This window comes from Hevea brasiliensis, chromosome 11 (genome assembly GCF_030052815.1).
Source record: "Hevea brasiliensis isolate MT/VB/25A 57/8 chromosome 11, ASM3005281v1, whole genome shotgun sequence".
Classification (NCBI taxonomy): domain Eukaryota; kingdom Viridiplantae; phylum Streptophyta; class Magnoliopsida; order Malpighiales; family Euphorbiaceae; genus Hevea; species Hevea brasiliensis.
Window position 1 is genome coordinate 11,463,114 of NC_079503.1, and position 15,539 is coordinate 11,478,652.

At 26.2% G+C, this 15,539-nt stretch overlaps 1 protein-coding gene across 1 annotated transcript; it reads right to left on the minus strand.

Annotated features, from left to right (window-relative positions):
* Positions 1-13,125: 13,125 nt before the first annotated feature.
* On the minus strand, positions 13,126-15,198 carry LOC110654915 (zinc finger CCCH domain-containing protein 20). The gene has a single exon (XM_021811045.2). It carries the CDS (start codon positions 14,638-14,640, stop codon positions 13,528-13,530), a length of 1,113 nt encoding a protein of 370 aa, XP_021666737.1. The 5' UTR covers positions 14,641-15,198; the 3' UTR covers positions 13,126-13,527.
* Between the last annotated feature and the right edge of the window lie 341 nt (positions 15,199-15,539).

Here is a 15,539-nt window from a genome sequence, read left to right on the forward strand (position 1 = left end):
GGACTATATAAAGTTTCCATTTTAGCTAAAAAATAAAACATTCTTTGCGTTTTCTTCTTGTTTTGTATCCGTCTTCATGTCCAAGATAATCATTATAACCACATACAAAACAGTACTAATTTTGTTAAGAAATCATACTAATATATTAATGATCTCAAATGGGTTGTCTGGCCACAGTCGGTTTCATATTGTAATTAATGATTTTGATCTTGAATTTGAGGGTTCGAGGTTAAATTATACTAAATTCTCTCTCAATTTCTCTTCATTGCCTTCTGTGGTATCTCTCTAGCATCATAGAAAGAAAGTTCATGTGACCTCTATCTTTTCTTGCCACTTTGTAATTAAACCATTGTTAAAAAACCTAGTGAGAAAGAAGCCCTTTCTTTGCCTTGATGTGTTGTAATTTAGCATTTATTTTTATGTGTTTTATTCACATATTTTAAGTTATTTTATTTAGTTTTTTTTTAGTTATTTAATCTTTTTCAGTATTTTTATTTTAGTAGATAATTATGATCTTTTTTTTTTTTTTTTGGAATATTTACTCTTGATTTCTTTATTTGCTTAGGATGAAATCCTCTTGTGATCTAATAATATGGAAAATATGCCGGAGAAAAAGAAGATTTGCGTTGGAGTTTGCTTTGCTAAGCTGGGAGCCGCACACAGGCAAGCTTGTGTGCAAGGATGAATTTTAAGAACTTGTTCAATAACAGTTTTTAAGGTAGTGTTTAGCGTTTTGACTAGAGTTAAAATTTTACTTCTCTTATTTATACTATTCAGTAGCATAATGTTTATACTATATTTTAGAAGTTAAGGGAGCGTTTTGACTAAAGTTAATAAGATTTTATTACTACATTTACATTTAGCAGTTAATCTAATAGGTATTTTTATCGAACACTTCTACTTTAATAGCTATATAAATAGATAATATCTAACAACTAACAGCTTAGAAAATAGTTGACGGCTACTAAAATAGCTAACAACTATTAAAACAGCTAATATTACCAAATAGGACTTAAGTAGAATCCTTATGGAACCAAGACTTCTCTTTCTATCTAAGAATAGTAGATTTGCACAGTAAGAGGGGCAGGATTTCAGAGAATAAAAATTAAAATAAAATCAAATCAGAGGGGGATATTTATTGGACAAATCTAGAACAAAGAAAACTAACTTTTGGGAGAGCAAGAAGATGATTTTCTGCACATTGAAGCTTCAAGACACAACCAGATTTTGATTTTCTTATGTTCCTTTTGAGATTTAATGATGTGTTCTTCTTTCTTCTGGAGTTCATCCATATATGAAATGGAATAGACTTTTTCGTTAGGGAAAGATGGACCTAAACTTATGTTATGATGATTTTTAATTCAATACATTAATTTTATTTTAATGAGGTTATGCAATATTTGGTCTTTATATTTTGTGTTTATCTAATTGATTAATAATTTTAGTGAAGTTCAAACAGAAAAGCTAGATTTTATTTCCCAATTAAATGAATATTTAATTTTTAGAAAGGATATTGTATATCATATTAGGATTAAAATACTTGAAAATTGATCTTAAAAATAATGTATAGTATGTTAAATTTCTAATTGAATAGAACGAATTAACTATAAAGAGTTTCCATTCTCTATACATTTAGATTTTTGCTATCTGAATATGGACTATTAATTTATATGAATGTTATATTTGAAAAGAACAATCGTCTATATTAATTTATTTAATGGAAATTTTAATATTGTAAGAAGGTTTTAAATCTCCTTGATTTGTATTATTTTTCCAAATAAAAGAAACTATTATAATTTTCTAAAAGAAAAGGATACAAATTCTAAAATATTGGATAGGCCTTTTTCTTTTCTTTTTAACATGTATAGAACATGGTTTTGGAAAAGCTGAATTTTGAAAGCAGATGGGCAAGGAGGAATGCGTAAAGACCAACCCCACTAAACTTAATTTGGTGAGAAGGAAGAATACAAAAACAAGAAAAAGGGGAATGTTTCTTTTGAAATTGAAGTCTCATGTTGTTCTTATTGTTGGTTATTTGTCTTGTCTTTTCCCCATCAAGAAGAGAAATTTTCAAACACAATTTTCCATTAGTCCTTTGACATGAAGCAGCCACTGAGTCTTTAATAAAAAGAAGATGATGACTGATCAATCAAAAGTAATTAATATCACAGGTTAACAAAAACAATTTTGTTACATATTTTTATCTCTTATCATTGTCAATTATGCCTACCTGAGTTTTGAAAATCAAACAAGAATATCAAAATTCTTTCATGTACAACTCTTTTTTTTTCCTCTTCTTATATTGCTTTTTCTATTTTTTATTTTTATTGGAAGATTATAATAACAAAAATAGAAACAATGAGAAAATAATTTTAAAAATAAAAAAAAATTAAGTTTAAGGCTCCATTTATTTCATGAAAAATAACTTATATATAAAAAATATTTTCTATAAAAATAATTTTCGGTTGTAATATTAAATTAAATACAGAAATTCCGTGAAATAAACAGAGCCTAAATATTTACCTCCTTTTTTTTTTTAAATTTCCTCATGTATGATATATTATTTTGGTTTTCACCATACTTGTAAAAGTTTATGGATAAATTCAGTAGTTTTTTTTTTTAATTCCCATATTTTCTTCATAAAATTTATAAGTGAAATTAGAATTTTTCTTATCTAAATCTGATTTATTGTGAATTTAAAATATAAAATATATGATAAAATTTATTTATTAAATACATAAATTTTATATATATAATAAATTTAGCTAAAAATTGCCAATGAAATCATTAACATAATTTCCTCCTCTATAATTAAAAAAAAAAATTGTGGACTGAAACAAGTTGATAAAGCCTTGGGCATTCATAGATGCGGAAAAGGAAGACCCACGCCCACCTACCGAAATGGGTAAAAGAACTCGTCTGGGCGTAAAGAATAAAAGCCCTAGTTAAGCCCAACGCTACACTTGCTGGCCACTAATTTTATCCTCTCGATCAATTATATTCAATTGAGTGTATACACTCCAATATATAAATATCACATTATATAAAACCAAATTATTTATCATTATTTGTGTTAAAATTCCCAATGAAAAAAGAAAAATAACAAATTAAAAACTCGAAACTTTAATACTGTTAAATTAAAATGAATTTGTAATACAATAATTTTAAATATATAAAAATTTACAATATATATATATATATATGTATTTTCATATACTGAGGTATTTTTTATGTTCATTCTATGGTTCATAAAAATTAATTCTTCATAATTTGTGACTGTCTCTCTTAATAATGCCTTTTTCAAAAATCAAATTTTAATTTTTCTTTTGAGACTACAATGAATCTTACCACTGCACTCAACATTTATTATTATTATTATTTATAATATTTAATTAAAATTAAAATAATCAAATTGAATTATTTATAGAATTTTTTTGGATTTAGTTTAGGACCTACAGCCCACTGAATGCCAACCTAATAAAAGACTTCAATCTATAAAACCCAACTTTTAATAGTTGATTAAGTTCACCCAATCTGCAAATTTGAATATATATATATATATATATATATATATATATATATATATAAAGGATCATGATTGAGGGATCAACTAGATTCATAATTAATGTGGATAAAGGGTTTTCAGTAATATAAAATATTTTGTTTACTCTTTATATTTTTTTTGAAGTAAAATTTCCCTCTATCCTTTACTCTTTCATCTTTTAATACTTTCCCTTCAACAATATCATCTTTTTCAGTAAATAGTAATAAACTATGCTTTCATTTTCAAGAAAAAAAAAAAACTTTTTCTCTATACTTATTTTCTTTACACATATTGAAGAAAATATATATAATTATCTAAATTTTAATAACATATACTTAATATTTAAATTTTAATTTTGAAAATTTATTTTAATTTTACTTTATTAAAGCTTTAAAGAGTACAATCCACCTGTACTTTTTCCTTTAGCCAATATTTATGATGAAATAATTTTCTCTTAGCCAATGTTTATCGTTTGGAGGTTTTTTTATTTTTTTCCTTAACTTTATACCAATTGACAAAAATTATTTATATTGCATAAAATATGAAAGGTACAACATGTCAAATTTTCTGCTATTTAATCTGACTAGTTTAGGTACAAAAAAAATTGGCCAGTTAATATTAGGATTAATTTTAATTAAATCAAATTATTCATCTCATTTTTAATTTTAATTTATTACTTTAATTAAATTTAATTATTTGATTTTTAAACAAAATTATTTTAATTTAAATTAAATTAATTAATTATTATTCAATTGAAAATTAATTTAAATTTGATCTATGATACGAAATTGAATTAGACAATGATAGATAAATTAATATGCTTGTTTGGTTTAAGTAAATCTATATGAATTCAATTCAATATATGTTTTAATCAATCAAATAAATTAAGCATGTAACATGTCACATTGATTGTATCAATTACAAATATTATAATTTAATTAATTCAATTTAATATATATTTGAGTCAGCTGAATCAATTTGAGTATTTGACATGCCGTATTGATTATATATTTTAGTTAATTAAGCTTTTAATTGAGTCAATTGAATCAATTGATTACGTGCAATATCACATTAATCATATATATTTCAGTCAATTGTTAAATTATAATTCAATTTATTCAATTGAATGTATATATTGAAGTTAACTGAATTAATTTGAGTATGTTGCATGTTACATTAATCATATATTTTAGTCAATTAAGTCAATTAAATCAAATTGCTTTTGTGTAATGTTACACTAATTATATATATTTGAGTCAATTGTAAAAATTATAATTTAATTAAATATACATTTGAGTCAATTGAATCAATTTGAGTATGTGACATGTCACATTAATCATATATATTTAAGTCAACTACGAAAATTATCATTTAATTGATTTAATTGAATACATATTTAAATCAATTGAATCAATTTGAATATGTAACATGTCACTTTAATAATTTATTTTAGTCAATACAGCTTTTAATTGAGTTAATTAAATCAATTGATTATGTGTAATATCACATTGATCATATATATTTGAGTAAATTACAACAATTATCATTTAATTGATTCAATATAATATATATTTAAATCAATTAAATCATTTTAAGTATATGACATATCACATTGATCATATACTTTAGTCAATTGAATATTTAATTGAATAAATTGAATCAATTAATTATATACAATGTCACATTAATTATATATATTTTAGATTAATTGTGACAATTACCATTTAAATGATTCAATGAAATATATATTTTAGTTAATTGAATCAATTGAGTATGTGATATATCACATTGATCATATATTTTAGTTAAATGAATCAATTGAGTGTGTGACATATATATTACATTAATCATATATTTTTATCAATTGAGCCCTTAATTGAGTAAATTGAATCAATTGATTATGTAACACATCACATCATATTAATTGACGATATATATTTTGAGTTAATTAAATCAACTGACCATATATATTTTGAGTTAATTGTGATGATTATTATTAGCCCTTAATTGAGTAAATTGAATCAATTGATTACGTAGCATGTCACATTATGTCAATTGACCATATATATTTTGAGTCAATTGAATCAATGAAATCAACTGACTATATATACTTTGAGTCAATTGTGACGATTATTATTTAAATGATTAATTGAATATATATTTTAGTTAATTAAATCAATTGAGTATGCGATATGTCACATTATGTCATATTATTCATATATATTTGGATCAACTATAACCATTATTATTTAAATGATTCAATTGAATATATATTTTAGTCAACTGAATGAATTAAATATGTGACATATTAGATTGATCATATATTTTAGTAAATTAATCATTTAATTGATTCAATTGAGTAAAAATATATAATTTATTTATATGAAATTTTTTTTAATTAAGTCAATTGAATTCATTTGAAATTATAATATTAATTCATCATTTATTATATCGAATCAATTTAATCGATTTATATTGTTAGTTTAATTGAGTTAATTTAATCAATTTAAATTCACATTGATCATTTGTTCAATTATAACAAAGTAATATATATTGTACTTTTTTAATATTAATTTACACATCAAAATAAAAATAAATAATAAAAATATATTTTTATTTTTATTTTTATTTTTAAGTTTCTTTTTTTTAATTTACATAAGTAACTTTTTATTTTCTAAATGTGTAAACCTAGTTTTTTTTTTTTAAAAAAAAAATCATTGATTAAAGAAAAGTGGAGAGAAAGAGCAAGTAAATAAAACTTTTAATTTGCATTAAAATTTGTAACTATAATAAATACAACAGACACAATTTAAAATTTAAAATTTAAATTTTTACATTCTCCAATAAAAATAGTTTAAAGGATATTTTAATAAAATAACTTAATTTTTTATATAAAATGATTTTACTATCTCTATTATTTCACATTTAATATGGATCCACTTGATCCCTATGATTTTTTCATATATAAATTGATAGGCCTTGGAGCATGGGGACATCATTCTTGGGCAGATGGTAAAATGTTCCCACATTTTAAGATTTAGTGTTTCAGACCACATGCTTCAATAGTTGAGCATTTATTTTGTAATATGAAATCTCAATAATTCAAATTTTGATAGCTTTCATATATTTTACAAATTTTTTAATGTATAAAAAATATTTTTAAATCGTATTAATAAATTTTAACTCAGTAATTTAAAGCCAGTTAGATATGAATTCAGAATTTCAGTTGAACCAAAATCAATTAAATCAAACTCAAAATCAATGGTTTAAGAGCCTAAATTAGAATTGGAAACCAATTCCATCATCCAGCAAGGAGCAAAGGACCACCACTTATTGCCAAACAATAATGGAGAATTCATTCATGGAAAGTGTAAAAAATATTTTTATATATTCCCATAGTGGGAAAAAAAATTAGAGCTAAAGAGAGGAAAAAATATTAAAGCTAAAAGGAGGGCATTATTAAAAGAGCAAAATTGATTATAAGTTAAGAAATATGTGAAAATATATTTCCTTTTAGGATGTCAAATAATTTATTTATTTATATTTTATTATTTATAATAAATACTTTTTGCATTAATTTTATATGTGCTTTAATTAATTTATTTTTATAAATAAAAAAATTAAATTCATAATTTAATTAGAAAATTTCGTCAAGTTGATTTTTTTTAGGATTAAAAATCTAAAATATCTAATTAGAAAATAAATTTAACTTATCGTAATGCGATAAAATAATAAAAAAAGAGTGATTTTTGGTAGAAATTAATGGATTTTTATGACATTTTAAATAAATTACAAAAAAAAGAAGGCGACGTTGCCTTGTCATGGGTCACAGTTTCTGGGGAGCGAAGTGGCAACCGAGTTATGAATATGAATAGACTCTAAATCATCTCGATTTTAATTTTGATTTTGATTCGGATTGTGATCATAATTTCATTTCAATTCTCTTCAATTTAATTTTCATTAAATTTAATTTTTTATTTTTCATTTTTAAATAAAAAATTAATTTCATCAGAAACTGAATTAACCAATTTCTATCTGATTTTGATTCAATAATTAGCTATAATTTTGACGGATTTCCAATTTTAATTTTGACTCAAACCGGATCTTGACAAAAGAACAGAAAATGTTGTCAAAAAAAAAAGGGAGAAGTGGCAACAAGTTTTATCCAAAAGGAAAAAACAAAGAATGGGGAGGTCGTCTTCGTAATGGAACCCACCGTCCCATGAAGATAACATGAGACGATTGAGTGAGGCCAAAGGTTGATTTGTTAGAATTAGATAACATGAGGATTAAGTGGAGCCTAAGTTTTGCTACCATTACCAACCACCACTTCTTCCACATGCCTTTGACAATAACAAGTTTTTCATCCCTTTCTCATTCTCTAATCTTCTACCAAACGTTTTATTCATTTTACCTTCTCCTCACATGCTCTCCTACAAACATTATTTTCTTTTATGTGGCTTAAATTTTAAATTTATTTTCATAGATCTAAATAGTAATTTAGTCTGAAAAATTTCACATTACAACCCAAATAAAATATATTGAGGTATGTGGTTGTCTTTACAGTATTAAGGGCCTATTTGAGTTAACTGTCGAATAGAGCTGATAGCTGTTACTATTAGCTGATAGCTGATTTATGTTAAGTCTTTGGTAAAACTATATTTAGCTGTTGCTGTTGATTTGTGAAATAACAAATAAGGGCATATATTATATAATTTATTTTATTATTAAAATAAATATAAAATTATAAATTTATTATATTATATTATATATTTTATTATTAAATTAAATATACAATTATCAAATTAATATATTATATCATTTATTATATTATTAAAATAAAAATATAATTATTAATTTATTATATTATATTATTTATTTTATTATTGAAATAAGAAAATAATTAATTTTTTAAAAAATAAGTAAATAATTTTAAAAATATAGGTAAAATAATAAAATTATTATTATTTTGATAAAGAAAAAAAATTTATAATTAATTTTAAGTTTTTAGATATAAATAAATATTTTATATTTTGTGTTATTAATAAAAGATATTTTAATAAGGTTGAAATGTGTTAATTAAAATATTAAAATTATAAATAAAAAGTACAAAAGTATTAATAATATTAATTTTTGAGTTAAATAAAAAAGGATAATATGGTCAAAATAAAAAATAAAATCAAATCAGTTATCAGCTTATGAGAAACAACTCTAAAAATAGAGCTGATACAAACTGCAGATGATGGGTACCATATCAGCTATCCATTAGTTATCAGCTTTATTTTTTAAAACTTACCAAACACTCTTATTCACTTGGGTGTCTATCAACTATCAGCTGCACCCAATAGGTGAACCAAATACCTCCTAACTAATATAAATATTATATTTTATTGTGAAAAATTCAAGTAAAAAATTGAGTTAGAATTTGAGAGTTCTGAGTGATTGTATTTTAAAATTTTTTCTTTTGTGTCTTACCCATGAATATAAATCTTCTAGTTGAACCATGTAAATTTTATGTTTATTCTTTTTCTCTTCATTTTATTATAATTGTGTGATTATATATATATCTTAAATTTACGTGCCTGTTATAAAAAAAATAAATCAAACTTAATTTTAAAATTTATTCAAATTTTATTCAAATTTTATATTGCATAAAATTTTTATCTCAAATTAACGTGAAACAACAATTATTTTAACACCTTCCTTCTTCTTGATGCAATTTGATGGGAAAGCTTCCCACACGGAATGCTTAAGTTATTAAGCAATTGTCAATCTTTAATCATTTTTTAAAAAAGTTTAAAATTCATCAATGAATTAAATTATTTTTTTTATACAGGCTAATAAAGATCAATCAATTTTAAGGGTGAATTTTCATCCAAAGTCTTAATGCATTAAAGATTATTAATTTTGAAATGCTCTTCAATAGAATTGAAATTTTAAAATTCATCAATGGGTAAGTAATATTTTGTATACTTACAATCAAAGATATCCCTAGAATAAATCATGTATATCAAAATTAAGTTAAGAATACTAATTTTTAAATGCTTTCAAGTGAAATCTAAATTAAAAATATATATATATTTTTATCATAATTAATTAGTAATTTAATAATTAAATATTTATCAAATAGCGTGAAGAATTAGACTCTGTTTGTTTGAAGATATTTTGCTTATTTTGCAATGTTTAAGAGTGCTTGGGAAATTTGATTAAAGAAAAATAAATTATTAGGGAAAATAAAATAACCTTAAAATAAAGAAAAATAATTAATATAATTGGCAATAATTATCTATTTTGATATGGTAACATTATTATAGTTTGAAAATATATGGCATTTGAGCTGGAGGCTTAAATTAGAAAGTGGCAATATCATCATTCTATCCTATCCTATCTTTTTCGATAACTTTATTTCTATTTATATTGTCTCTACTTTATTTTTCTCGCCACTTAGTAAACCATTATCATTTCGCTAGAAGGTAATGATTAATTTATTTCCTTTTATTTTTAAATATATAATTTTTCAGGTTCTAATATTCAGGTAAAATCTTCTTAATAATAAAAATTATAAAATTTAATTTCTTAATTTTATAGGTAAAATTTATATGAAATCGGATAATAATGATTAATTTATAAAATATAATTTAATTGATTGCAAAAAATAATTTACAATTCTCTTTCCTCATGAATCAAGTTTCATTTGAATAGTATAGTGAGTTCGATTTGTTTATAAGTTAATTTATATCTATTATTATATTTTATAATATTATAAATATTTTATTTTATTTTATAAAATAATATATTAATAATTGTTATTTGGAAGAATATAATTATTTGTACTTTGAATTTAATTTTTTTTTTATGAAAATCAAGATATTGTTTATATGATAAATAAAGTTAAAATATTAGATGATAATTTTTTTTATTTTTGTTATATATTTGAATTATAAAAATATATTTAAATCATTTATATATATATATATATATATATATATATATATATAAATTTTGTTAAATAAAAGATTTAAAAATTAATTAGATCTCTCTCTATTTGATATCTTACCACTCCAAAATTACTCTTACCGCTCCAAAATTACTCTTACTCATTGATTACACTTTATTATTTTTATATTGATGATCCAATAAATTACTTAATAATAAATTTGTTACAATTAATTGGAAAAAATACAGTAATAACAATTAAAATTTAATTTTACACTAATTAAAATCGGTTAGATAAATTCTATTTTGCCATTTATCTCTATTTAAATTTAATTATGCTTCAATATCTAAAAATTATAAATATTTTAATATTATCTCTCTCTGCATCATTGTAAGTCTTATCCATTTCTTTTTCACTTCTTTTACCGATAACTTATTACACTTTCATATTAAGATATTTAATACTTTACATTTGATATGATCAAACTATTTTAATTGACCTTATGTATGTTACATACGATCTCTGACAAATATTATCATTTTTAAACATATATGTTATTGTATTAACAGACATTTATCTTAATCTCCATATTTCTATCATACTCAGTGTCGTGCATATATTGTAGTTTAAATGCTTAACATTTATTATCATAAAACATACATGATTTTACCATAATTCTACATAATTTACTTTTCACTTTATCAAGAATCCTATATTTATATACCATACTCATCGCATACCTTTATTTCATCCAATAATTTTTTAAAATTATAAGTAATATCCTCATTTATTATGTTGTCCTTTTGAATGATTAAACTTAAAAACCTAGAATATTTGCATCTTGAAACCAAAACGCTATCCAAACAAATTCTTCTCTACAACTCAAATTTTTAATTAAATATGTTACTTTTTCATCTAGTAAAACTACAACGTGCATTATATTTAGATGTCTAAATCTATTTTTCTGAATAAAAATATTATTTTAAATATTATTAAAAAAAATAATTTAAATATTTTATTTTATTTTCTTATGATTAAAATTTATCATATTTAATTTTAAATTAACTTTTAATACTCTCTAACTAATATATTTTAAAAAAATAATTTTCTTAATATTAATTTGAATATCAATGCCAAACATACCCAACGTCTATAAATAACAAACATTGCATGTGAGATAATTAATACTAGTCAAAGACGTATGGATTAAAAGTCAATCTCTGATGATCCGCCACTTTAGAAAACAGGTCCATATTTTCTGTTACTATTTTTACACTTAATGATGCAAAAGGTTTTTGTTTAAAATTCAACGATTGGAAATCAATGCTTGTTTGTACCCATGTACAAGAAGCGAAGGCAAGTTTACCCAGGATTCCACATCATACACCCATTTGTCCCATAAAGAAAGATTCAAGAATTGCAAGTTTTGACGATAATAACAGTGAATTGGTGCCAATCTTTGGCTTTAGCTGTAGCAGCAAATGGCTAGGGACCAGAGCCTTCCTTCATAACGTGAGAAGTCCCTTTTTTTTTTTTCCCTGCTAGATGGCATCTTTCCATGAGTAAAGGAATTGTTACAGAGACAAAGCACACAACAACTTTCAAGAACTGTGGGCTTTCTTTAAACTAAAAAGAGTTTTAAAGAACACGCTACTGCAGAACCATTCCACCTTTATTAGGGCATAATTCCAGGAGTAAAAATGAACAATATCTTGGAACTACCGTCAACTTTGTCGGCCCTTTTCAATTCATTCCTTCTTAGATTGACATATTCCTAAAATTAGTGTTAAAAATATATTAAAATTATTATTTTAATAATATTTAAAATAATATCTTTTTAAAAAAATGTTTTTTTAATCCTCCTTAATTGAAACCCATCTTCTTTATAAATTATTTTTTTTATCAGAAACTAGAAATCAAGCCATAGATTTTTTAAGAGGGAACCTACAGGACAAGTAGGCATCACATTAGTGCCTGTCTGTTTTCAAGAGGGAGCTGTACATCAATTAGAGTTTTAATTAATAAGGATTTTAATTATTTGGTCAATAATAAGTGGCACCAAAGAGATAAATTTAAAGATTTTCAGGAGATAAGGACGGGTTTGTCAGTTCAACACCCACGTCACGAATCTAGTCCCACTGGATAATATCAAAAAAACACTTGTTTAACAAGTTTGCTACTTGCCATATTATTAAGAAATTAATACTAATAATTTATGCCCACCTGATTGTGCCTTTTTTTCTTTTTACATTATAGAATATGGCTCAGTTTGGATTGTGATTGGAATTTAAAAAAGTTGATTGAACAGATCTATAGCCTGCTATGTTGCCAAAGCAAATCTGCCAGCAGTTCACTTAAAAAAGTAAAGATAATCTTTGCTAAAGAAACTAGAACAAAGCAACCAGAGAGATGAAAGATAGTTTCCATCACTTGAAAAAGCTATTCTATGGATTTGATGGTTCAGAGGCAGCTTCAAGAATTCAGTATCCTCGCACAAAAATCAACTTTCACTCGAGTATTCAATATCAATATTCTTGCGTGATAAAATTAAATTCCATGTAACAATGGAAAATTTCTCCTGAGAAACAAATTAACATTATAACCAAGGAAAAAGGGAGATTTGAATTTGATCTCAGAAACAAGATAAATGAAGATAATTATATTGATTAGACATAAACATAACAGCTTACAAAGATTAATTTTCGGGAAAATTAGATGAAGATGGTTCAAAAAGAAAATACAGTTCATAGACAAATTTGATGAACAAACCAACTGCTACCCACTCTGCGGAAGCCAAAAGGAATCCTTCTTGTCTGTACACAAAAGTCGCAGGTTTTTCTTTTTCTTTCTTTTCGCCGGTGCCACAAAACAGAGATACTTGAAATCTCTCTCCCCATCTACTATTTACAGAGGAGTAATTTCCAAAGTTCCAAATTCTTCAACTTCATATTCACAGAGTCAGAAAGAAGAATCGATGGCCACCGAAATTAATTTCCCATTACAAAACAACAAAAGGAATGAAATTCCATGCTGAATCGACTCGGCTTCACTTCACCAGCTCAGAAACCCACCCAACGTCTGGTGCTGAAGCGGCCGGGTTAGACCCGTTCATCGAGTTTTCTTTACTGAGCTTTGCGTATATCTTTGCCCTCAAGTCCCTTCCAGATTCCACCCTCTCCATTGCAGGCTCTTCCCCCAAACTAGAGTCCCAAATGTCCAGCTGACCGAATCCGGGACGACTAATGATCCGGGTGGGGGTCGAAGGAAGACTGCAAAAGCCGGGACGTAGAGACGATCCACGAGGCGACTCAAACCCGGATCCGTTCTGCATGCTCCAGGATGCTGGTCCCACTTTCGTCTTACCTAGCTGCAAACCCCGCATAGACGCAACGAGCTCGCTCATCGGGTTAAAGGACCCACCAACCACCTGGGGGCTACTCGGCGAAATTGGCGGCGAATCAGACTGCGGCGACACAGGCGGTGATATTAAAATCGAGGTGGGTGAAGAAAGAAAAGACCCACCCTTAGTCAAATACGAGTCAAAATGGTGCCTCAGAGATGAGCCAACCTCCATATCACCCGATCCGGACCCGTTTCCCCTCGGGCTCTGCGGAGGCAAAACCCGAAGCTGATCCGGAGTATGAGCAAAGAAACAAACCCGACGGCGACAAGCTGGACCATCCTTGCATGGTTGGGTACGATATCGAGCCGGATGAAGCCAACACTCAAAAACACCATGTGCAAACTCGCATGAGTCACCTTTCTTGCACCCACCTTTGCGAAAGTCTGGGCAGGCCGTACCGGAGTAATGATACCTGCGTGGGTCCCGGCGGCGAGCCTTCTCCCCAGGATGAGCGTACGGACATTCTGTCCAATCATGTGACCTCCCACGTGCGCAGCGCCTCACCTTGAACTCGTACATGCGAAAATGATCGCAGGAGAAGGCATCCACAGGCAAGTCCAGGTCATCGCTCAACGAGTCAGGCTCGTTTGATGGAAGGTACCGGTGGAGCGCCGTTAAGGAGTCGAGAAAAGGCGAACTGGCATTCCCGCATTTCGCAAACGGCGACAGTAAGGGTGACGTTGGCTCGTCGATAAAAGGGTCCCAAGCAGGGATTTGGACAGTCGGATTTGAATGCTGAGATTCTCCGATCATCATTTTTGCACATTATCGGGGATGGTCTGAGGGAGAGGAGGGTCTCTGAAATATAAACTGCATGTTTTAACCATGGTTAGGTTCTTGTTAACTATGGTTTGGTTTATAAATCAACTGCCTCCTTTTCCAGTATTCCACTATTGTTATAGTTGCGAGATTTCAATAGTGTCGATTTTCGGTGTGACAAATTAAGGCCACGGACCTATCTCAACCGTTGATCTTAATTATCGATTTGATTAATCCTTTCATGGACCCGACCATTATCTTGTGTTGAGCGACTGTGACCAAAAGAAACCCTTGTAGTCTTGTGACGCTATTATCTTATCCGCATGTTGAAACCGACGGCTTACTGCTAGGAGCCCTCGGATATTTTGAGGTAGTTGTCATATATCGCAGGATAATCGGTGTAAATCTCGTGATTTTGGCTCCAGCAAATTATAATCAGCCATTAGTTGTTCCTGCCCTGATAACAAGGGGTTGTTTGGATTAAATGTCTGGGGGTGTATTCGATGAAAGTTTCAATGTTTCATCATCAACAGCTACTTTAAATTTAGATCCTATTCTACGGGAACTTTTAAGATTATATTTAATATTTTAATAATAATTATAATATTATTTTTATTTATATTATTAAATAATATAAATCAAATTTAGTAATATTAATTATTTTAATAGTTATTAATTTTTTTATAGTCGTTAATTATTTTAATAATTATTGAGATTTTATTAACTATTAATAGTTTGATATTAATTGTTGATAGTTTGTTATTTATATAGCTATTAAAGTAGAAGTATTTAAAAAAAATAATTATTGAATTAGCTGTTAAATATAAAAATAATTATATAATCTTATTTGACTCTTATCAAAATGCTCCCTTAATTTTTAAAAGTTAAGAGTGATA